The 21,408-nt window shown below is 41.7% G+C and overlaps 13 protein-coding genes across 13 annotated transcripts; 5 read left to right on the top strand and 8 right to left on the bottom strand.

Annotated features, from left to right (window-relative positions):
* Positions 1-1,912, bottom strand: VCUG_02516 (uncharacterized protein; the record flags this gene model as incomplete). The annotated part of the gene is made up of 1 exon (XM_008077332.1): positions 1-1,912. One exon carries the CDS (start codon positions 1,910-1,912, stop codon positions 329-331), a length of 1,584 nt encoding a protein of 527 aa, XP_008075523.1. The 3' UTR covers positions 1-328.
* A 129-nt stretch (positions 1,913-2,041) lies between these two features.
* On the bottom strand, positions 2,042-3,414 carry VCUG_02517 (uncharacterized protein). Its single transcript, XM_008077333.1, has one exon. It carries the CDS (start codon positions 3,121-3,123, stop codon positions 2,266-2,268), a length of 858 nt encoding a protein of 285 aa, XP_008075524.1. The 5' UTR covers positions 3,124-3,414; the 3' UTR covers positions 2,042-2,265.
* VCUG_02518 (uncharacterized protein) lies at positions 3,398-4,186 on the top strand (the record flags this gene model as incomplete). The annotated part of the gene is made up of 1 exon (XM_008077334.1): positions 3,398-4,186. One exon carries the CDS (start codon positions 3,398-3,400, stop codon positions 4,184-4,186), a length of 789 nt encoding a protein of 262 aa, XP_008075525.1.
* Positions 4,187-4,436: 250 nt separating this feature from the next.
* On the top strand, positions 4,437-5,192 carry VCUG_02519 (uncharacterized protein; the record flags this gene model as incomplete). Its single annotated transcript, XM_008077335.1, has 1 exon — positions 4,437-5,192. One exon carries the CDS (start codon positions 4,437-4,439, stop codon positions 4,722-4,724), a length of 288 nt encoding a protein of 95 aa, XP_008075526.1. The 3' UTR covers positions 4,725-5,192.
* A 631-nt stretch (positions 5,193-5,823) lies between these two features.
* VCUG_02520 (uncharacterized protein) lies at positions 5,824-7,806 on the bottom strand (the record flags this gene model as incomplete). Its single annotated transcript, XM_008077336.1, has 1 exon — positions 5,824-7,806. One exon carries the CDS (start codon positions 7,804-7,806, stop codon positions 5,824-5,826), a length of 1,983 nt encoding a protein of 660 aa, XP_008075527.1.
* Positions 7,807-9,904: 2,098 nt separating this feature from the next.
* VCUG_02521 (uncharacterized protein) lies at positions 9,905-10,791 on the bottom strand (the record flags this gene model as incomplete). Its single annotated transcript, XM_008077337.1, has 1 exon — positions 9,905-10,791. One exon carries the CDS (start codon positions 10,789-10,791, stop codon positions 10,000-10,002), a length of 792 nt encoding a protein of 263 aa, XP_008075528.1. The 3' UTR covers positions 9,905-9,999.
* An 854-nt stretch (positions 10,792-11,645) lies between these two features.
* Positions 11,646-12,007, top strand: VCUG_02522 (uncharacterized protein). Its single transcript, XM_008077338.1, has one exon. It carries the CDS (start codon positions 11,661-11,663, stop codon positions 11,991-11,993), a length of 333 nt encoding a protein of 110 aa, XP_008075529.1. The 5' UTR covers positions 11,646-11,660; the 3' UTR covers positions 11,994-12,007.
* Positions 12,008-12,388: 381 nt separating this feature from the next.
* VCUG_02523 (uncharacterized protein) lies at positions 12,389-13,816 on the top strand (the record flags this gene model as incomplete). Its single annotated transcript, XM_008077339.1, has 1 exon — positions 12,389-13,816. The coding sequence occupies one exon, from the start codon at positions 12,389-12,391 to the stop codon at positions 13,814-13,816; it is 1,428 nt and encodes a 475-aa protein (XP_008075530.1).
* VCUG_02524 (uncharacterized protein) lies at positions 13,684-14,480 on the bottom strand. Its single transcript, XM_008077340.1, has one exon. The coding sequence runs from the start codon at positions 14,472-14,474 to the stop codon at positions 14,007-14,009; it is 468 nt and encodes a 155-aa protein (XP_008075531.1). The 5' UTR covers positions 14,475-14,480; the 3' UTR covers positions 13,684-14,006.
* Positions 14,481-15,173: 693 nt separating this feature from the next.
* VCUG_02525 (uncharacterized protein) lies at positions 15,174-15,896 on the bottom strand (the record flags this gene model as incomplete). The annotated part of the gene is made up of 1 exon (XM_008077341.1): positions 15,174-15,896. One exon carries the CDS (start codon positions 15,894-15,896, stop codon positions 15,201-15,203), a length of 696 nt encoding a protein of 231 aa, XP_008075532.1. The 3' UTR covers positions 15,174-15,200.
* A 1,275-nt stretch (positions 15,897-17,171) lies between these two features.
* Positions 17,172-18,152, bottom strand: VCUG_02526 (uncharacterized protein; the record flags this gene model as incomplete). Its single annotated transcript, XM_008077342.1, has 1 exon — positions 17,172-18,152. One exon carries the CDS (start codon positions 18,150-18,152, stop codon positions 17,172-17,174), a length of 981 nt encoding a protein of 326 aa, XP_008075533.1.
* Positions 18,153-19,043: 891 nt separating this feature from the next.
* Positions 19,044-19,714, bottom strand: VCUG_02527 (uncharacterized protein). The gene has a single exon (XM_008077343.1). The coding sequence runs from the start codon at positions 19,560-19,562 to the stop codon at positions 19,056-19,058; it is 507 nt and encodes a 168-aa protein (XP_008075534.1). The 5' UTR covers positions 19,563-19,714; the 3' UTR covers positions 19,044-19,055.
* A 1,043-nt stretch (positions 19,715-20,757) lies between these two features.
* On the top strand, positions 20,758-21,304 carry VCUG_02528 (uncharacterized protein). Its single transcript, XM_008077344.1, has one exon. It carries the CDS (start codon positions 20,854-20,856, stop codon positions 21,280-21,282), a length of 429 nt encoding a protein of 142 aa, XP_008075535.1. The 5' UTR covers positions 20,758-20,853; the 3' UTR covers positions 21,283-21,304.
* The last annotated feature ends 104 nt before the right edge of the window (positions 21,305-21,408 follow it).

Consider the following 21,408-nt stretch of genomic DNA (forward strand, 5'->3'; position numbering starts at 1 on the left):
CGGTAGTACCAGCCATTACGCTTTCGCATTACATGAAAGCAGGCATTTCTTCGTGTTTCGTCCGTCTTTCTACTCCACTGTTCACCTCAAAGCTGTGATGTGTGCACGGCATACGCTAAAATAGCCATGCTAACCTGTAATAATACCTCACTCGGTAAATCACAGAGACGCAGTCCTTCATACACTTCGGTACTTGTACCGGTCATGGATTGGCATACCGCTTCCGCATCAACTGTTCACAGCCTTCCTCTCCCCGATTTAACCAACAATGCTATGCTCTGCTCTATTTAAAAAAATAAAAATGCATAACCAGGCATTCTGCCACTGGTCATTCCTTTCTGATGGTCTCTACGTACAAAATGCTTGCCATCCCACCCACAACGATGCTCATCGCCTTCAGCACCCCGATTCGCTCTCCCAGGAAAACTCCCGACATGCCAACAACGATTTTGTTGGTGGCTCCCATCATGCTCAGCGTGGTGGATGAAAGAGAGCGCAGGCACCAAACGGTCGACAGGGCGACAAAGAACACAGATAGCCCTGACAATGCAATAAAGAGAAAAACCCTGTCATCGAAGTACGCCGAGCCGCTCAGCTCGAGGAGATCGCCGATGAATGCCTTAATGATGAGAATGTTGTGCACGACTGCTAGGTCGGTCACCTTCTCCATGTTCAGAAGGAGCGTGTCCATGTAGTCCGGCGAGGAAAGAACGTCATTCTCGAGAACACGCTTAAAGGATGAAATCGATGCATAGTTATCGAAGAGGAGGGAGAGCAGAAAGAGGAAGGGAATAGAGAGGATCTGCGAATACATAAGGCTTTCAAAGTCGTTTGGCTGGTTCTGCTTGCCCTTTTTTCTTGGTGTAAAGTCCCTTTTCTTCGTTTCTCTGTTGCCGTGCGCATCTACGGCCTGTGCATTCTTGCCGGCACCACCATCTGGAGACGTGTGCTCTGATTGGCTGCCATCGAGCCCCTCGAACATCCGCACATAATCGCCTATTCTGTTGTTCCTTACCTTCCTGGCCGCCTCGTTACAAAATACGATCACGGGCGCTGTGCATGTGCCACCGTTGCGAGTTGTGCATACCGCACCGCTTGGCATTTCACGTGTATCGGGATGCATAGCATCACCTGTCTCGTCGCTGGTCACGACACGCAACATCCTTCTCAGGAGTTCCTTGCCAGCCCGATCTGTCGCGGCGATGCCTTCATCGTCCACATAGCATTTTCTGCCATGGTCGTGCGGACTGTGCGCCACGGCATCCTTCTTGTCTCCACGGCGCGTATTTTTCTCTGCCTCTCTCTGTCTCGCACGGATATGATGAACGATGGTCATCCGCAGGACAATCACGTACACCGCGCTTGCCACAACGTTGGTGCATATCCAGGCGTACCCCACACGATCAACCCTTGTCTCGCTGTAATCCACAAGCATTCCGCTCACGATCATCATCGCGAAGCACAGAACGGAGAGCCGTGAGATGGTCCTGCCAAGGAGCAGCAGCTCAAGAACAGCGATCACAATCACCGAGTAGTTCTTGAACAGGGTAAACATCGAGATGGAGAGATGCGAGAGCGCACGCAATCCCGAAAATATCATGAGCACCATCGAGACAGCCGAGGGTATCCAGTAGAACATGTGACGCAGTTCCAGGACAAATGTGCACACATTGATGGTCTTGAGGAGCATCAGAAGGGCAACGATTATCACCGACTGCATCAGCAGAAGAAGAAACGTGGGATGGAACTCCAAGGTTGTGGTGATGTGCTTGTTGAGAAGCGTGGACACGAGGGATGAGAAGAGGTACAGCGGTATGAATGCAAATTTGTGCACTGTTGTCATACAGAGCTGTGATGTGCAGCTTTTATAATCCGACACGTCCTGTGTTTCGGCGCTGATTGGCCCGGACATGCTGGCTGGCAGCAGCTGTGCCGGTCCGGATCAATGTGCTGTGCAGGTAACTGAGACGGGACATCTCAGCCAAACAAAGCGATTGGCAGCAGATCGAACGGAATTGCTGCGCTAACTGCGCATCGATAGAACGGACGAACAGTTCAGCACAGCGATCAGTGCGCGTGTCGCCTGCTGCGTAAAGATGTTCACAGCACAAGAACAAATTTATTGATCACAATGCCGCAAATATTCTGTTTTACGAGCAGGGAGCGGTTGCACCTGCAGAATCTGCCATAAGAAGTGAAACACAGCAGAGTGTGGGAAACAGCGGCAGCTTTGATACGACGGGTGAGGAACAAACCGCTGTGCCGCTACTCGGACAGCTTGTAGACGGCGTATCTGTGGTTGAATCGTTTGAACCCGTGGATTCGCAGCTTGCTGTACGTGCCCGTGCCGTCATGCACGTAGAACACGCGCCGTATTCTGCCGTGCACAAACGCCATGCTGCACGACAAGCAGGGCTCGTTCAGAACAAACGCGTCCAGTCCCGTGCACAGGTAGTCAATCTGCAGCTGCGAAACAGCCGTGACGGCGCTGAGGATGCCGTGGCTAAGGATGTCATCCCTGTCCCTCTCCACCGCCAATATCCGCCTGTTTGCAGGATTTGCTATCAAGCAGATGCATGCACATGCTGTTCCACCGTCCTTAGCAGGCTGACTGGCCGGCCTGGTACAATCCTTCGCACCTGCTCCTCCATGATCTACGCTCGTATCGCTTTTTTCGTGCGCATCGCCTTGCACCGCTCTGCACCCCGTACCACAATCCTCCCTGCCAGCCTGCACTTCTCTATCCGCTTTGCTCCCCCTCATCTCGCTCAGCATCCTCGTGTAACAGCTGCTAACATACTCTTCATCCACCTTCTCTTCACGCACAGGATGGTAGTAGCACGGCCACATCTTGTTGTAAACAGCATGCTCATCACGACTTGCTGGGTAGTCAGCCGGAACATCAACAACTATGAAGCCGCTCAACTCCCCCATTCCATAAAGCACCAGCGCGCTTCCATCGCCTATCTTGTTCACTCGTTTAAGGTGCCTGGGCACTCTGCACGCCTCGTTGTTCCTAATGCATGCGATAAAGACGTGAACACCGGACTGCGGGACACGCACAACGGAGGCCTTCATCAGCAATGGCCGTTTCTGAGGCGACCTCAGCTTCGCTATTATCATCGTAAAAAACGGTGGGGCACGCCGCTGAATTTAAAAATGTACCTTCAGCACTCCGAAGAAAGACGAACGCCCGTGAATTGGACAAATCGCACGTTTGGTCAATGCGGCACGTGCATTTTTGCGACAGCAACGAGAAAACGGAGAATCCGCAGCAAAATGAGAGAACAGCGCAGAAGAGCCGCCACGGGCCGGCAACGCGGATATTCCACACGGCACAATCACGAACCGCTAATTTATCACCATCCAGAAATAAACAAACGGCCTTGCCCATTGCATGGACATCGCCAATTTGGACCACACGTGTTCGCAGATCAACCTGCCATACTGCCGGTACATCGACAAGCCCGCATACTACCCTGCCCGGAACTACATGATCATGGACTACCGACTACACTCTCTGTGCACACTCGTTCTTCTGATGGTGCTCATCATGTCGCTGGTGCGTCTCCACGTAAACATAAGGAAAAAGTACATAGCATACGCCAGGGATGAGCTGATGCTCATATGCGATATTTATCTTGCACACCTTGTGCTCGAGTTCGTTCTGGTGCTCGAGCTGTTCAAGTCCAGACTGATACTCACCGTTCAGCTGTCGCTGATCAACGCTGGCACATTCACTCTCATCCTACTGTGCATATTCTGCACCGCGCTCAACCTCATACACTCGTATGCCATCGTGCGCGTGCTTGCCGTCGCGTACTTCGCTGCAAGCCTGATTTTCTTCCTGCTCTTCCTGAACAACACCGTTCTCGTGTTCCTCAACTTCATTTTCAATCTCTTCCTTGTTCTTCTGTTTGTCTTCGTGCAGCTGTTCAAACTGGTAAGCAGCAGGGCAGAGGTGTGGTCATTCGGCAATCTCTTCATTTCCGTGCTGTTTCTTGCCATGTCGGTCCTCGTACTCTTCGTGGGCAACAACGTCATCTGCTTCGTGTGTGAAGGCTACTTGGACGGCTTGTTCGTTTTTCACATCTTTTTGTTCCTCAGCTTTCTGATGCTGCACAAGTACTGGCTGAGCACGTGTGATAAGGAGGTGGAGTGCACAGCAATACAATCGGGCAGTTGATGAGTTGCAGCGCACGTGGTGTTCTTCCATGCTGTTCACAAACAATGAATGAGTGCAGACCGCGTGGTGTTCTTCCATGCTGTTCACAAACAATGAATGAGTGCAGAACACGGGCATGGATCTTCTGCTCATAGAATATAATAAAAATGTTTTTGCAGAACTGCACAAATCCCTGCTCGGTCCTACCTGATACTTCGTTTCATGTGGCCCATATTTGCAGCACAATTTTCGTGCCCCGATGACATATTCGATGAAGGAGAGAACGCTGGTTGGCCTGATAGCGGACGAGGGGATGGTGAAGGGCTTCCAGATGACGGGCCTGGTGTTTGACAAGAAAAATCCGAATTTTCACATGGTCACTCCGACCACAAGTGATGAGCAGCTAGAGCAACTGTTTGAGGAACTGGTCGTCAGGCCGGACATCGCCATAGTTTTCGTGGGCGACTTTGTTGCGGAGCGAATTAAGACGAGCATGGGCAGATGGCGGGCGCTCGTACCCACGGTGCTGGCGATACCTACGAAGACGGGCTGTCACTAATGTGACTGATCAACGATGGATGAGCAGCATTCTCAAATTGTTGAGCAAAAAGGCTTGATATGGTTTAATTATCTCTTTTTCTTTTTAGTAAATGTTTGCCGAACGGCTCGCAAGACAATAAAATCTACTTGGTGCTATTTGAATGCACCGTACATTTAGGAATGGTCGCTTGTTGTAAACTCATAGAATTACCGGCATTATCTTTCGCAAATATATTGGTTATGAAAGGAAAAGCATTTAACACCTTTTCTGTACCAACACCTCTGCTACAGAATACCAAAGATTTACCTATTATCAAGGATGTCAACGGGTCCTGTTGTAACAAAAGTTTATTCTCAGACTACCGGCACCCGCCCCGATAAACCATCAGGCGTATGGCACCATTTCAACTACAATACTCTCAATTATACTGCTCATTATAGTTAATAATCTTTTTTGTTCATTTCTCTACCTTTTGTGATTGCCCAAATTCTACGATCAAATTGATGTGTTGTTTTCAAAATACTTTTAATCATAAATTTTTGGTATTATTTGCTGAAAAATGTGAGATCGTTCACGCTACGTTTGATCAGTCAAGCAAATTACCATCAATTTAAGCGTTTTATTTAAAAATACCAGTTGTTCGAATAATTTGTGAACAATTTGCCATTTATCGTATCGCGTGAAGTCCGTATGGTATCAGGAGAACAACATGTTCGATATTTTCGTTTTACCTTAACCATGTTACGGGAGTATCTTTATCGTTTGGGCGGATACATTTTTAATCACATGATGACAACATCTTTTGCACTATGATTTGAACATCGTACTGCGGTAACGTTGAGAGATTCTTTTGTTAAGATTGAGTCCTACTTTGTTGATGTTGTGCAAAGAGTATTTCTGTAGAAATTCATTTTTAGGTATAAAGGATCGTACAGATATTATACAAAGAAAGTTTTCATGCTTTTAGCGAAATGGGGCCTTGCATTCAGCATTCATATCCGATTGATCGATAGAAAATGGAATATCAGTTATGTGTAAACATAGAAACATGCATTCTATAGAAATTGATTAGTTAACTTTACTTACTCTGATAGTAATTCTCGAGTCGACAGAACCTTTACCCGCTTAATATATTAGCGAAACGACATGCCACATGCTCAAGGAACGAAGCACTTAAGAATGCGTAAGCTGACAATCTAATCATCTCATTTCCGATTTCAAACGTTTCGCCAAGAATGTCCTGGAAATCTTTTTCATAATGAAGCATAAAACCTTTCTCTTCTTCTGGTTTCAAATGCAGCAGATCAATCATATTCTTTGCAAACTCCGTTCTGTTTATCTTAAAAGGCTCCGAAAATGGTTCAGCACAGTCATTGTCCTGTAAGAGAGAGTTTCGCGCGCTGTTGCTTCTAAATTTGGGTGCAGATATCCCAACAGGCTCTCTAAATAGAACGTTCTGCATGTTTTCCCTTAAGATACGTGTTAACGCATCATCTGTTTTGCCAGCAATATCAGAAAGCTCTGCTATAGTTGATTCAAATGGTGTTCTTACGAACATTCTATCCTGAATGTCTAATATTGAATTATCGATCAAATGTTGCAGATGGTCCAAATTATTGAACATATCCCTGAAAGTTAGGTCTAATGAGCTGAAAATATTCGTAATTTTCTTCAATAATTCGCACATATGGAGTTTAAAGGTTTCTAGATCTAAGTTAGTCCTCCTGGTGTCATGGTATTCTATTGATTGTTCTAATTTCAATTCTATGTCATTATTGAGAAATGCCGAGCACTTTCTTTTGAGTGTGTATAGCTGTTCCATCAATCGTAACAGTTGCCAATCACAGTGGTTCCTGCACATAAAAATTTTGTTCTGCAGCTCTTTCTTAAACCTTTTTTTGATTGTAGCAGAGTATGTGCTATATCCGACTTTACATCCTATATTATCATACTTCACTAAAAACAGGATCAAATCCAAGAAAAACGTTGTGTTCCTAGCGATAGGTTGTTCGGTCTTTTCGGACAAACCAAGTAATTGTAGCAAATCACTAGTGTGAAGGGACTGGATTTCTTTTATATTTAGTTTCATTTGCATTCTGTATAGCTCAACACTATGTCCAGGATAAATCTTCAGTTTTCTCTTTTTCTCCAGATCTATTCGGTCATAAAACGCCCGTGCTTGAGCTCTGATATTGGTCGTTCCTGTTCTATAACTTTGGTCAATTCTACCCGCACTTAGACTACTCGCTGAGTGTAGAAATGATCCGCATCTTTTCCTGATTGTATCTTTTTTTCGTATCCTCCCCGTATTTGCTGATTGTGCGAAAAAATACTCGGGTATTTCCAGATTTTTATTCAATCTCTCCCTGTATTTCACAGCTTCCCCAATAGCGCCTTCTTCTGGTATGGCAATTTCAGATTTGATCGTATTTTTTCGAACGCGGTGTTTTCTATTCAAGCTCAGCCTTCTTGTGAGGGTTGGTATGATACGCTCCCTCTCATCCGTTTTGTAGTGGTTTAAGTAGGAAGAATTATTTTCGTTGGAAGCAATGGGGTCGATGTTATTGCTCACCTCGTACACGCTGTACATTTGCCCCGTTAGCATGTCCTTGTTAATGGTGAGATTGATTTCAACAACTGGAGCATTTTTTTCTGTGTCTAAAACTATCCTTTTAAGCTTCAAACCATTTGATCGAAGCGCTTGTCCATTCAGGCAGTGCTCAAAATCAGATGCCTCTGCAGACACCTTGGTAAAGCTGTCCCACCACCGGCTCATCACTTTTTGGTTTAATTTTTTTTGACAATCCAAACCGGCACATTTAGCCACTTCATTCCTTACATGATTCTCTGAATCACATAGTTCGGTGTAGCTGTTGCGATTCTGTTTACGCAACAATCTGTCTAAAAAACTCGTGTGTCCACAAGATTTGCTGCGCGGCCGAAACGTTGTTGTGCCATATGTACCGTTAGAATCATCTGTCACCGACCCAATGCTGTCTTTATAATGGTCGGGGGATACTTCATTTCGTGCCTCTAGCTCGTAATTACTGTCATCGTGATCTGATGGAGCGCATAAGCATGCTAAAAAGTAGGCGAGCATGAGAGAGAAGAAAAAAGCGCTTATAAACTATTATAATAAATCAATATGCCTTTAATAGAAAATTAATAATTCATATTGTTTTTAGAGAGGACTCGATGCGTTGTTTCGTACGTTATTTACAATACTGCAGTCTGTTTTGAATAATAGCACGTAGAATCGTGAAGGGCAACTGAAAAATAGGTAAATGTATTTTGAAAAAGGAGCACGGAGGTAAAATACTCACGGAAGGACATAAAGAAATTGAAGGAGAGAAACAATTCTAAAGTTATAGAACAGAATATCCTTTAGTACAGCAACAACATCATATATCACCAAAAATTAATACATTGTAATGCAAATTAAATACGATTTGCCACATCTCACAAAATCACTGGTTAAAACTTCGGTTCTTCGAACATTTTCCATCAAAAGAATAAAGGCTTGAATTGGAATATGAGTGAAAGTATGTTTCTTGCACCTTCTTTGCTTTTTAGATGACATTACTGTGCATACAACCGCCATGAAACGTGCTTACGTAATGAAGCAGGCAGTAATACGAACAAACAGGATCTTCTCTGCTTTTGCTACAAGTTCAAAATGGGTTTGTGCCAGCAATTAAATCAATTTTCCGCATTAAATTGTGATTCAATTTGTAATAAAGCTGTTTAATCGGTATTAGAGACATTGAAATGGGTAAACGCGGATTGCATCCATTCATAGTGAGAATATTATTTTAAAAGTACAAATTCGGTAATCATATGGTAATTAATTTGGGACTTCCAAGACTGCTAATAAAACAGGTTACGTTTGTTGTTAACATATAATCACAGGTATATAGGTGAGTAACACTCCCTGATATGCTTTACGGTGAACACATGTTCCACACGCATTTTGCGGGCCACTCATTCATAACTTTTATTTTTTGCATCAGCACTACATAAAGTACCTATTTTCAATCATTACATATAAAACAGCTGCATCATAACACCTGTTGACGGTTTTTCCCAAGGGTCTCAATCCGAGAATCCAGCATGTCCATAAGACATCAAAATCAGCCATTTCCGCTTGGATTCGTGTATTATTATCAGTGTACACTTCGTTATCAAGCATGTATTGATCAAGCTTTCCTCATGTGGAATAATTTGAACCCGGTCACCAGAGATGGTTCATGCTAATCTGTCAAATCAGTTCTTCAGGAACTGCAAACTCTGGTGTTACAAAAGCAAACTGCAATAAGAGAAACATCTTCTAGCCCATACGGTATCAGGTTCACGTCCGATTCCTGATATAATCGGAGCCTCTGAGCAGTTTTCCAGAACGAGCACTGATGTCAAAGCCAACAAGCCTGCCACTCAAAATAGGTTTAATGAAGGCTTTACTAGCAAACACAATGAGATATTAGTTAGCATTGGCAAAGCAACTGCAATATCATGTTAGATATTTCTTTTTTTAATGTACGACATACCATCCAAAACCTTGCAACTCCACAATTTGTTCTCTATAACGCGCACACATACCATCTCTAGATAGCGTACTTCTTCTGTTTGGTGCAAATTAACTTTTAATTTGCAAATATCAACGTATATTAAGAGGTTTTGACGTAATATGCCTGGTTTTATTCTGATCGCTTTTTTACACAAATATTGTGCCGTGAACGAGTTACTGATGCAAAAACCGTTGTCTCTTTACATTAACGTTAAGTGAGGTATTCACACAGAATAAAAATCGTAACTTGAACAGAAGAAGAACGATGTCATATTTTGCATGACGTTGCGCACAGCGACAAACTCAAGTAAAATTATCAATTACAAATCAGTTAAAGCTGGTACAATCAAACCATGAAATGTTCATTAATTAAAGTAAAGCAATAAACCAACATTTTTGTGTGTTCCAACACTGTGGGTATAAACATGCCTTCTTCTGGTTATGCTATCCGAATAGAATTCGAAAAGAGAAGATTTCATTGCATTGTTTGGATGACGCGTATCAAATCACCAGTACGTACATAACGAGTCATTTAAAAGGACAATATTGTACCTAAAATGCAATAGCAATGGATAGATCGTGTCAAACAGGAATTTGTTGCCAAAAGATGCCATTTGATTTCAAATTAACATAATTAGTGGAAAATTACAGCAATTTAGTTAAAACATTCGAAATTCACAAGACCTGTGATTTCGATATGTGCTTCACTTCATAATGGCATGCGACGCGCTACTCATCATCAACCAAGGTATAGAAAAACTCTTTATCATACCTCTTACTGACAAGCGGTCGTTGCGCACCACTCAACTTCCCAAGGATATCGACTGCCCTGTACTTAGGAATTCCACATGCTGTCACTATGTTGTTAAGGCTCACCTCCTTCTGCTCATGAAGCAAATTCACAATTTTCTTGAGATTTTGCTGCGTTTTCTGATCCTTAGAAAGAAGGGATGATGCGTAAAGGAGAATGGACTGGAGGGTACGTTTCTTCACTATCGGTTCACTTTCTGCAATAAAAGATGCTGTTTGATCCGTGTTATCATACATCGGATTACACAAGGCATTGTTGTTATCGGGCGTAACGCTCGTGTTATATTCGTACTCGCTCATATCATCGAATTCTTCCATTTCTTCTTCCACAGAGTTTGTTTCATTCTCCTTTTTGTCATTCTCAATTATTGAATTGCACTCTCTAAACGCTTCATTCAGTGCCTTGATCTTTACATTGAATAGTTTTAAGTTGTTCGAATGTGCCTGAAGCTTTTCCAGCTTTGCCTTTATCTCCACAAGGAGCGAATTGATCCTTTGGTATTTTTTCTGCATTTCCAGGGGTGGATGGCAGACATCATTAATTTGCTGTGTAGTTTTAGATATGCATTGCACGAGGAATATCGTGAAGAGGCTTAGTTCAGTTAGTGAAGCGTATTTGAATGAAGTACTTTTTCTTTTCGCCAATAGTATCGCTATTGCTTTCTTGAACATGTTTAGATAAGCTGCCGTGTTTAGCGATCTGAAAGACATGTATGCAGCGAGGAGCTTGCATTTGGATCCTTTGTAACCGATAAGAGGTTCTATTCTATATTACTATGTTCAATTTACTTCAGGCTCTTAATATGAGCTTCTTATCAAAAGCCTGCTCACCGATATACACAAAAATAATATTTACTCATGACAATCGCAAAAATATGAATTTGTTACTTGAACTTACGCTTAACACTGAACCATTCCTATACCATAGCGAAATAAGAACACAAATAAGTTAATAATGACTATAAAGCAGTTATTTTCCCATATTTAAATCAAAGACAGCATCAATCATAACAACGTCTACGTGTTTATTTCATAGTAATACCATTTAATAGTTGCAATCACAAAACTTGAAGGAAAAGACTCGGGCTGCCACGAGCCAATGATTTATTTCTGCTAACATGAAAAGGCGATAAACATTTTAAGGCAGTGTAGAAATGAATATAAACGTGCTTATAGAAAAATGTGTAAAAGGCCCTTCTTCCCTGATCGGCCTATTACTAGGGCAATAAACTTAACTAAAAATGTTTTCTGGTATTTTTAACTTTCTTCCAGGGATTACTTAGCCGTTAATCGTTACCAGAACAGTTAATTTGCTGGCATACGGTTTTATTACAAATATTCAACCGTATAAGACATTTCTTGTAGTAGCATTTTACTATGCATGCATTCTTGAAATATGCTGTAATTCCAGAATAGGTCACCGCTCGAACAGCTTGATGGTGTATTTTGCTAAGTGCTTTCGCTCGTGTAAATGTTCCTGATTTTGAATTTCATTGGTTGAAAATTGTTTGGATTGGCCAAACTGTCGCCAACCCCAAAGCAAAAAATTTTAGTTTTGAAAAATTTTGCCCTTAATATAAATGACCATCATAAAGGACTACAAGCCGCTTGAACTGACGTTGAACATCCGTAAATTAACCAAGAATGATTCGTGGAGGTGGAAAACAAGGCAAGCTATGAAGCGAATCAAAAAATTTGTCCTAAAATACTACAAGACGGAAGCAGACGTGGTAATTTCACCAGAGTTGAACAAGGAAATGTTTAAACATGGAATGAAAAACCCGCCTAGCAAGGTTAGAGTGCGAATAGAGCCAACTGTTTCTGCAAAGGATGCGAATAGGCGTGTCTTTAGGCTGTCGCATGTGGTGGTAGGCAGTTTCAAAGGGTTAGCCACCGAGGCTGTGGTTGAGTAAAAGGTTTTTAGCGATTTTATTGTGAGTAGGGTATTTGTTCACCTCATGTATGTTTGGAGTGATTTTTTTGACGTATTGGAGTTAAATCTTTGTTTAACGCTTTTTACAGGCTCTCAATTGTTTTGTACCGCTTTTTCTTCATGTCATTTCCGATGTTCATTTGCTTGACCTTGGTGGGCATCCTGGTCCTTCGGTATCCATTCACAAAATCCTGAATGAAGAGTAGAATGCTCTCAAAGAAGGTACTTAAACGCCACGAAAGATTGTTCTGAGGTACAGCTCGTGACAAGCATTGAGATTGCAATTTTGATAGGAGTCTATTTATTGATACGCACCGTGCACATACGGAATAAATTTTGGTCAAAATTGATCTAAATTTTAATATTTTTGTATGCATGTCGTATTGTCCTGCTGATACGAGTGCGCTCTCCTTTGTTCACTCCTTGTTTATTGGTCTTCTGTATTTAAATTTATACTTTGTTGTAAAAAAGGGTCGTTTATCCTCTCCAATGTCTTCTGGTAAAAAACGTGAGATAATTAAAACCATCATACAAGGTTTAAGAAAGATTGGCAAGAGAGAGCGGCAGAAGAGGGACGTACAAAACGAAGAGATGGACAAAAAGGAGGTAAATGCGTACGATGAAAATGTAGGTGAAGACAAGGTGGAGTTAAGTAGCGGTGGTGAGAAAAATAATGGTGTAATAATGTGTGCCGGCGGCAACGATGCCAAGCATGTTACTGCCATTGGCGATGACAGCAGCTGTGTCAGCTCGGCTAGGGCTACCAGCCACACGGTCTCGTTCCACGCCAATAACAGGTCTATCAGGATGTGTTCCTACAAGTCAAATATCTTCAATGAAATACGTTGCTTAAGAAAAGTTGGGGATCTCTTCACCAGGGATGATTACATATACTCGTCTGACTTGGTGGGAAAGAGCGGCAGTGTTCTGTTTTTCTCTCCAGATTTCAATTTTCTGGTAAAAACGATAAGAAAACATGAAAAGAACACGCTTCTATCTCTCATTCCTAACTATATAGAGCATATAAAAAAATATGACACGACATTCCTCAGCATCTACTATGGATGCTATAAAATAGTGATCGAGCGTACGCAGATTTACTTTATAATCATGAACAACTTCCTGCCACCCCGGAATGTTCACCAACTCTACGACTTGAAAGGTTCCTTCTACAAGAGGATGGGGACGAGCAACGATAGCACGGTGCTTAAGGACTTAGATTGGAGAAGAAACAAAAAAAGAGTCTACATAGAGGATAGGGTGGAAATGATCGAACAAATAGAAAAGGATGCGGTGTTCCTAGAGGAGAACCAAATAATGGATTATAGTTTGCTGCTGGGTGTGACAGGCACCGGCAAAGAAGCGTTCAGCGATGGTAGCTACGATGGCAGTTACTCCGATGCAAGCGGAACCAGCACTTTTTCTCCAGACAGACGGGGAGTACGTAGTGATGTGTCGTGGATAAACCTGCACAATGAACGAAGTGATAGAAAGAAAGGAATTGTTTACCATTATATCACAGAAAATAGCGAGAATACTGAAATAGATGGTCTTTTTGATACAGAAAATCGTCTAATACGTGGTTACTCCGCCGATGTCAGCGGTATAAAAGAGGTGTATTTCATAGGAATTATTGATTTGTTAACGAAATGGAGTTGGAGAAAAGCACTGGAGTATCATTTTAACCGTTTATTCTGTAAAAAAGAGTTCTCTAGCGTAAATCCGAAGGCGTACAAGGAGAGATTTATCACAATGGTGAGAAAAAGAATCTTTCATGAGAAAGACAATAAGACAATTGAATAATACCACGGATTGATTCTTTTCACTCACAAACATTTTCCTGATACTTACTGGCCATTTTCCGGCCGGCATGCGAGAGCTCAGCAAGCACCAAATAATGAAATACGGAATAAATGGCACCACCTGACAAAGACTTGATAAACGGACTAACTTGTATAATCAGATGCTTTACTCAGTTTTCTAATATGGGAAGCTATTGCTGCATGTTTAGAACGTTTTCGCCCTCTTCCACATTCTTCTTTTCTTTATTTTCCTTCGCCTCGTCTAACAAATGACCATGTTTCTTGAGGATCTTCATATCGATATCCTTGTTTTTCTCTCTCATGCTCATGATCCTGTCGTAAATGTAATGCTTACGCCTCTCGCTCTCGATCTCGCCGATAACAGGAATGGCACTAACCGTGTTACTGACAATATCTCGTCTGTATCTCCCGATCTCCTCTCTCTTTTTCTCCATTCCACCCACACCGTGCACCTCCTTTCCAGTGTACAGCCTGTATGATTTCGTCCATCTCGTTTTGCGAGGATTCCATTTCCTCTTGAACGCCTTGTTGCACTTTGAGCGACAGAATCTGAACAACATGGAATCGTTGCGCACAAATGTTACACCATGGCCAGGATAAATGGATGACGAGCAAAAACTGCACTTTTCTATTCTCATTTTGTTGGCTAGGCAGGGATCATAAAATATTTTTTATAACGAAGAATCGTTCCACAGTTTCTTGATAATGCAGGAGAAGAGTGCCATAACAGATTACCTTGCTTGTTTATGTTCTTACTTAAATCTGCACCTTATAATTAAGACAAGCTAAAAGTTTGCGATATGCTTGAAGTCCCGATGCCATATCCATCACTGATCTAAAGATGTGATTAGAGAAGTTATACATGTAAGCTATGTGCGTATCTTCTAGTTAAGAGTGTATGTGCTTGATCTTGTTGCTCGTAAAGTGTGATTACAGGAATTTGTCACCTTTCTCGCCTGTCAGACACAAAGAAATAGATTGTTAGGATTGTTTACTGCATGGCGAGTTATCTATTTGCCCAGAAAATGAGTGTAAGAAGATCATTTTCTTTCTAGTTATGTTGTGGTCACCATCATACAAATTTATACCACCTTGTAGCTGAAAATTTAAAATGGAGCTACACCGCAATATTGGCATTTTTTCGTTGGCGGATTGTTAACCGGTTTTTTGCAAATCTTCTCGAGACACGCTTTAGCAAGACTGCTTTCCCATGAAAGAATAAATGAAAATGCGCTTTCCTGGGTGATGTTGCACGAGAAGGTAGAGAAGCGTAATTATAATAAAAACAATTGTGAATCAAATACCCACAACTTTCTGAAAACGTCCGAAAGACAAGTCGACCATAAACCCTTACTTTAATGTTACTAATCCAACGAACCTTTGGTAAGCAGCTTCTGAATAATTTCATTATATTTCGTACTATCAAAGAATTCGCGACAAAATGGCAACTTGCACCTTGTCAAGCACATTGTACGATATTTCTTCAGTCTTTGTATACACATCCTGAACCTACCTGTAGACAGTAAAGGCAACTTCTCTGCCTGGATGTACACACAAAGGGTGTAATAGAATTCTATCAAGGCTTCTCTCAACCCAAAAATTTCCACTTTATCCATTCCCAGGAGCGTAAATAGACTGATAACAAATTCCATAAAATGTTCTTTGCACGAGTAAGATGCCACAAGCATTCGCAAGTAAAACGTGTATTCGATATCGCATGCCTTGAAGAATTCCTCAAACGAGCTGCTAAACATAAATTTCTCTTTGAAAGCTTCGAGCATTTTGTAAAACGTATGAACTTCAGCTATTCTGTACAGCAGAATGTATGACAGTGTCTGCCATCCGATACTAGACAAGTCTGTGGCGCTATCCAGAATAAGTCGATACTCACTCTCCAGCATACTCTTCTGGACATCCTTAAAGAGGCCGAGCTCCTTGCTTAGTTCTTCTATCTCGTCATGTATCTGAGATGCGTCTGTACAGGAGCGCAGTTCCAGCTGATTACAATTTTCAAACACATGGTTGAACAAAAAGCGCGCTAAAACGCAAAATAGAAACATCTCTGTAAAAAATCTAACGTATTTATACTTTAAATTTCCTATAAAATATCGTATATGGTATATACGTGACGTTTTGATATTTGAAGGAAAATCAGGATTTATGTTTAATATTATCACGTACAAAACATGGTTCAATCTAACAGTTCGTATTTTCAATCAAAGTACGGAGTACCTTGTAATCAGGCACTTCTACATCGTGCTGCGGCTCTACACGGGGACGAACAATCTTTATTAGCAGAATCAGCGATAAAATAGCTACAGATTGCTTGGCTTGTATATTTATAGCATAATACCTTTGTACTGTGCTACATTTCATGTTCTTGTTGCACTGTTCACCTTTTTTACCGCGTTACACGTATTCAAAGTTTTTACGTGCCATAAAAGTACAACAGTGAAAGTGACAGGTCGAAGGAAAGGCAGGATAGATGTAAATTTGTAGATGAAAGCGGCAGCTATATAAAATAGAAATGTACATTCTACGCGTTTTTATAGCATCGATTTGGTTGTAGAAGCATATCATCTCTGATATTCGTAGCTTTGCCATCGCGGTGTTTTGTTCTATTTCTACCGTCTAATTTTGATTACCAATGCACAAAAGTTCGATTTTTAAAATTTTCTTCTATTTTAGCACTTTCCAGAAAACCTGTCTTATCCAGACTTCCTCCCAAATATGAAAACATTTTTTATCTTTTGGTCTGTAAAAGGTAAAACTGCAGTTTTCCATGTTCCTAGTGAGAAAATGTTTTTGATACCAGCTATGTTTATTAGACCTGTGGCCATGGTCAACCCGGCGAACCAGAAAAATGTGTTCGATTGGGCTGTGAGATGTGTTAGCAGGTAGCTAATAAATGCAAGCGAAAAAAGTTCGGATACTTCAGCTGAACAGTCGCAGTACGTAGACGATCACCGATACGATTAGCCATCAGTAAATGCAGCAGTAGGTATAAAACAAGCAATCGTTGTGCTTTAAAGAGAACGCTGTTGGTTGTTAGAAACCTTAAATTGCGGTACAACCTACGTATCAAATGATTGTTCGTTTTCTAACGTTATGAATGGTTTTACACCAAATCTTGGAGATTAGAGAAATATGCGAGTATGGAATGAGGTGAAGATAAATTTTATAACAAATCAAGATATATCAACATAAATGGTCTGCAACTCAGCAGTTTTAGACCGTTCATCTCGTAGAACGATAAAAGTGTTGCAATTAATACCATAGCTGTGTATTTTTGAGTGCAAGAACGTATCATGTTTAAAAAGAACTTAAAGCATCGTTTAATCACTTTCATCGATTGAGAAAGGCCATGCAGCGGACAGCGCGGCCAGGTTGATCAAGTATTTTCGCAGGATTGCCTCTTTTACGTTATCATTTGCTGTGCTATCGATCTCGTTTACCATCCTGAACAAAGACCGCACTGCATCGATCAGCAGCCGCTCGGACTTGTTGTCCTCCTCGTTTATCCTAACATAAATCTCAAGTAGACACATCACGATGTGATGAAAAGGCTTAAGTGCCGATAACACGGCAAGAAACGCATAAATACCATCAACATGTTGCAGCATTATACTTTTCAGCACACGGTGTATGTTCATGTTGACAGACAGGAAGTGTTTGTGCTCCTTGGTAACAGTTATAAATAAATAGGTAATATCAAAAATGATGGCGCTTCGCATAGCACAAGTGAGCATTTGATCAAAGTTAAATGCAAAATATGCATCACCCCATAGTTTATCATACAGGTGCTTGTACTCCAACCTGATGTGCTTTTTAAGACCCATAGCCATTTTATGCGCCAAACTGTCTTCAGATGCTGATGTTTTAGGCATATCATCGGCCAAATTTCCGCAATTCGTAGGTTTAGTATTGGTATCTGATTGAGGTACGTTGGGCAATCCTGATTCCAACCGCTTTGGTTCATTGTTAGACGCACATACGCGTATAGGCGAGTGGGATTTCGATTTCGGCTGCTCACATCTTTTCCTAAGACAAGCAACGTGGTTCTGTGATCCATGTATCGATGATATGTCGGATCTGGGTGAATTGACAACATGGCTTTGCGGACGGGCCGTTGTCATGGATGGTACATTAACTGGATTAGAGTGTCCTTTAGGACCACTAAACATTTCTTTTGAGCCTGGTAGGCTGTTTACTATGTTCCATGCCAATTTTTGTGCTTTTTTCGTGGTCTCAGGGGAAACAGTAGGATTAGCGGCTCGAATGCTGACGAAAGCGATACATACGCAGAAAAAATGCATGGGAAGACCGCATCGTTTCCTTAAATACTTTTGTGTCATCAAAATTCACCATTTTAGGTGCTTTTAAGCTAATTTGGAACACGCCATATTTTACCTGAAATATTGGCAATTGGATCCAAATAGATCCATGTTTTACATCTTAATACCAGATAATTGATGTATTTTAGTGTGACAGGTACAAAAATTTTTTATTTTAGAAATTTATCTCTTTATCAGCATTTGATCCCACCATTTGACGTTTAAACTGATATTTTCTGTTATGGTGCTCCAGAAGCGTTTCCTGCGCGTATACAAGATCCAAAATAGAAGATAAGTCGATCATTTTACTTTTGAAATGCTTAACGTTTTCATACCGGTGCTCTACCGTTCTATTCGTTATGTTTGTCGTGGTGCTCTGTGATACCCGCTCATATCATCTATAGTTTCATTCAATATCATCTTTGTGCTGCCGAGCCAGTTCTACCACAATCCGAAATGTTCATTTTCAGCACCTCTTTTTGTCGCTTCCGTTTTTAAAACTGTCAACTATATCAGCAGCCGCAGACGTGTCCAAAAGCTTATCACACAAGCAAAAAAAATGCAATCAGACATGCGAAGTGATCCTGAGAAGCACAACCTGCGAGTAAAGTTTTTTACCAAAAGTTTATTCATTTGCTCACAAGCGATGTTTGCTAAAAAACTGCCTTTACGAATCAGAGCAACAAACCTAATTTGAGAGTGTCCGCAATATTTCTGTTTAAAACCGCTACTCTTCATATCAACACTAAATAAGCTACCTTTTAGAACAAAGCCCTGTATTTGGCAGAGACGAGAGGTGCAGTGACAGATACCAAGGCAGTTGTGGTTGACTGCCTATAACAGGGGCGTACCCCTTCAACCGTGTAAAAATCAATAACGCTTTATTTATCTCTCGAATGCCTCGACGTAGCTGTTTATATCAGCTACGTTGATAAACTTGGTGACCGGTTTTTCGTTCTTAACCGGCATAATGGTGCCTCTGAAGGACGTAGCATTATCTTCTCTCGCCTCCTTCGCATTCTTGTACACCTTCACGTGTCCCAAATACTCTTTCAACCTCTCAACATTTCTCTCGTATGTCTCCATGTTCCTATCCTTCCTCCTCTTGTCAATCTTCACACCAACGCTCATCGCATACCTCAACTCGACGCCGGCCCCGACTATCTCCTGCTCGGTAAAACCTCTGCCCAAACGTACTTTGTAGTTGTACCGCTGGGTAGGCTGCCGAACAACGGGCAGAAGCTTCTTCACAGGAATCGGATACTGCTTTTTGGCCTTTTCACGGCGTGTATTTCGGCGCTTCACTCCTTTGGCTGGCTGGTTGAACCATGTCTTGAATTTCATTGAGCCTTTGTTGAAGTGATTGCTCACTAAGGCGTTGTTGTGTTTCATTTTTAGGGGAGGATAAAAAATATTTTTTTATTGTGCTGGTCGGAACTGGAGCATGGGGTGAACGAGCGTATTTTTATGGAGCAAGGACCGAATGGTCATACAAATCAATTCTTCCATCATTTTGAAGTAAAAGTATTGCAAAAATGCATAGGTGATAAAACTCATCATGTCTGCAAGCAAGAAAGCGCTAATGCTATGTGCTGTAAGAATGAGCTATAGTAACCGCTTTTTCTACCCTACAACAGTTCAAAACACTGACTCTCTGTAAACGGCCAGCAGTGGTACAATTCTTCACTTTATCCTTCACCCACATTATTGTGCAACACTGCTTTGGTGCTCATGCTCAGTTATAACTCGTAGCACCTTTTCTACGTCGGCAGCCTTCCCTTTGCTGTGCATCCGAATGCATCCCTCTCCAGCGATTTGCATGCAACTTCGCTATTTTTAACCGATTCATGGTGGTTTATTAGAGTTGAACTTCCAGCGCAGGGATCGAGTGTACCATGCCTTATGCGTGGCAGTCCTTCACCGTACGCTTTTCTTTTTTAAACAGCTTTATTCAACACCATCCTGCACACGCATCTATTCCGTACAAAATCCATTTGATGGACCAACACCAGCCCGTCACTATTTGCTCTAGTGGCCCATCTGCCACAACATTATATTAGAATTCTAGGACAACTGGTAAATCCTTCTGAGAAGACTCTGGTACTGGTAATTACCATGAATCTTGCATCAGCCTAAGTTCTAACAGATTTGAAGCTCAGCACCTTTGATCCACGCCATTTTTTAGCACCCACCGCAAAAAGTCATTACTCCTCGATCTTGAGGCAACCGGTTCGATCCCACGCAACACACAGAGGCCGTACAAGTTCTAGCAAGTTGACTTTGATCAAATCCATTTGCTGCGTACATTCACCTGAATCACATTGGAGTAGGTACGATACAATAATAGTGGTAAAAGCAATTCCTCGAAATGATTTAGAGCCTCGTAAAATCGGCAGTAAAAATCTTAGTAAACGTTCAATGTGCCAGGTAAGTCTGTTTGTGTGTTGTGAGGTGATATTTAGGCGTGACTCGAAAAATTAATAAATTTTTCGTGAACCTTACGTGAGAAGGAGACCAAGCCACGATTTATGCTTTATTGCAGCAAATGTGCATATTCATATCACAATCAGACCGAATTAGCACATCTTTACGCACAAAACCATGATCTAAATTGCAGTAGATACGTAGAACTGGCCTAGCTCTGTTCATTCATAAAAAATTTTTTGCTTGCCCCTAAATTAAAATGCAAGAAGTGAAAACAATCGGCACAAAGAAGCATGCCAAGGCGCACGCCACCACAGTACCCATACAATCACCGTTCTCCCTCACAGTGAACCATGTCGGTCTTGCTCTTGTCCAGGATGTCTTCATGCGCAACAAGATCAACGAGCTTATTCTGATCATTGGTCAGGAGAATTTGGAGAACCTGCGCGTTAACGTAAGTGTTAGAGGAGGCGGGCACGTTTCACAGGTCTATGCAGTGAGGCAGGCAATTGCAAAAGGTGTAGTAGCGTTCTATGGTAAATTTGTCGATGAAGAGAGAAAACAGGAAATACAGAATAGATTGATAAAGTTTGACAAATTTACGCTTGTGGCTGATCCTCGCAGATCAGAGCCAAAGAAGGCCGGTGGACCATCTGCACGTGCGAAGTATACGAAGAGTTACCGTTAAATTAAAAAGTCTTGGCATCGCATTTTTTGACCGGTTTTATTTCTTTTTTGAGTTGTGTGCTATCCGTGGTGCTTTTTGCTCACCCATCGTTGATCAGTCACATTAGTGACAGCCCGTCTTCGTGGG

Source organism: Vavraia culicis, assembly GCF_000192795.1.
Source record: "Vavraia culicis subsp. floridensis unplaced genomic scaffold supercont1.71, whole genome shotgun sequence".
Classification (NCBI taxonomy): Eukaryota; Fungi; Microsporidia; family Pleistophoridae; genus Vavraia; species Vavraia culicis.

What these genes read in the sequence shown, in the direction of transcription:
- VCUG_02527 (XM_008077343.1), bottom strand. Translation starts at nt 19,562, where the DNA reads ATGAAACACAACAACGCCTTAGTGAGCAATCACTTCAACAAAGGCTCA.
- VCUG_02524 (XM_008077340.1), bottom strand. Translation starts at nt 14,474, where the DNA reads ATGAGAATAGAAAAGTGCAGTTTTTGCTCGTCATCCATTTATCCTGGC.
- VCUG_02522 (XM_008077338.1), top strand. Translation starts at nt 11,661, where the DNA reads ATGACCATCATAAAGGACTACAAGCCGCTTGAACTGACGTTGAACATC.
- VCUG_02528 (XM_008077344.1), top strand. Translation starts at nt 20,854, where the DNA reads ATGCAAGAAGTGAAAACAATCGGCACAAAGAAGCATGCCAAGGCGCAC.
- VCUG_02517 (XM_008077333.1), bottom strand. Translation starts at nt 3,123, where the DNA reads ATGATAATAGCGAAGCTGAGGTCGCCTCAGAAACGGCCATTGCTGATG.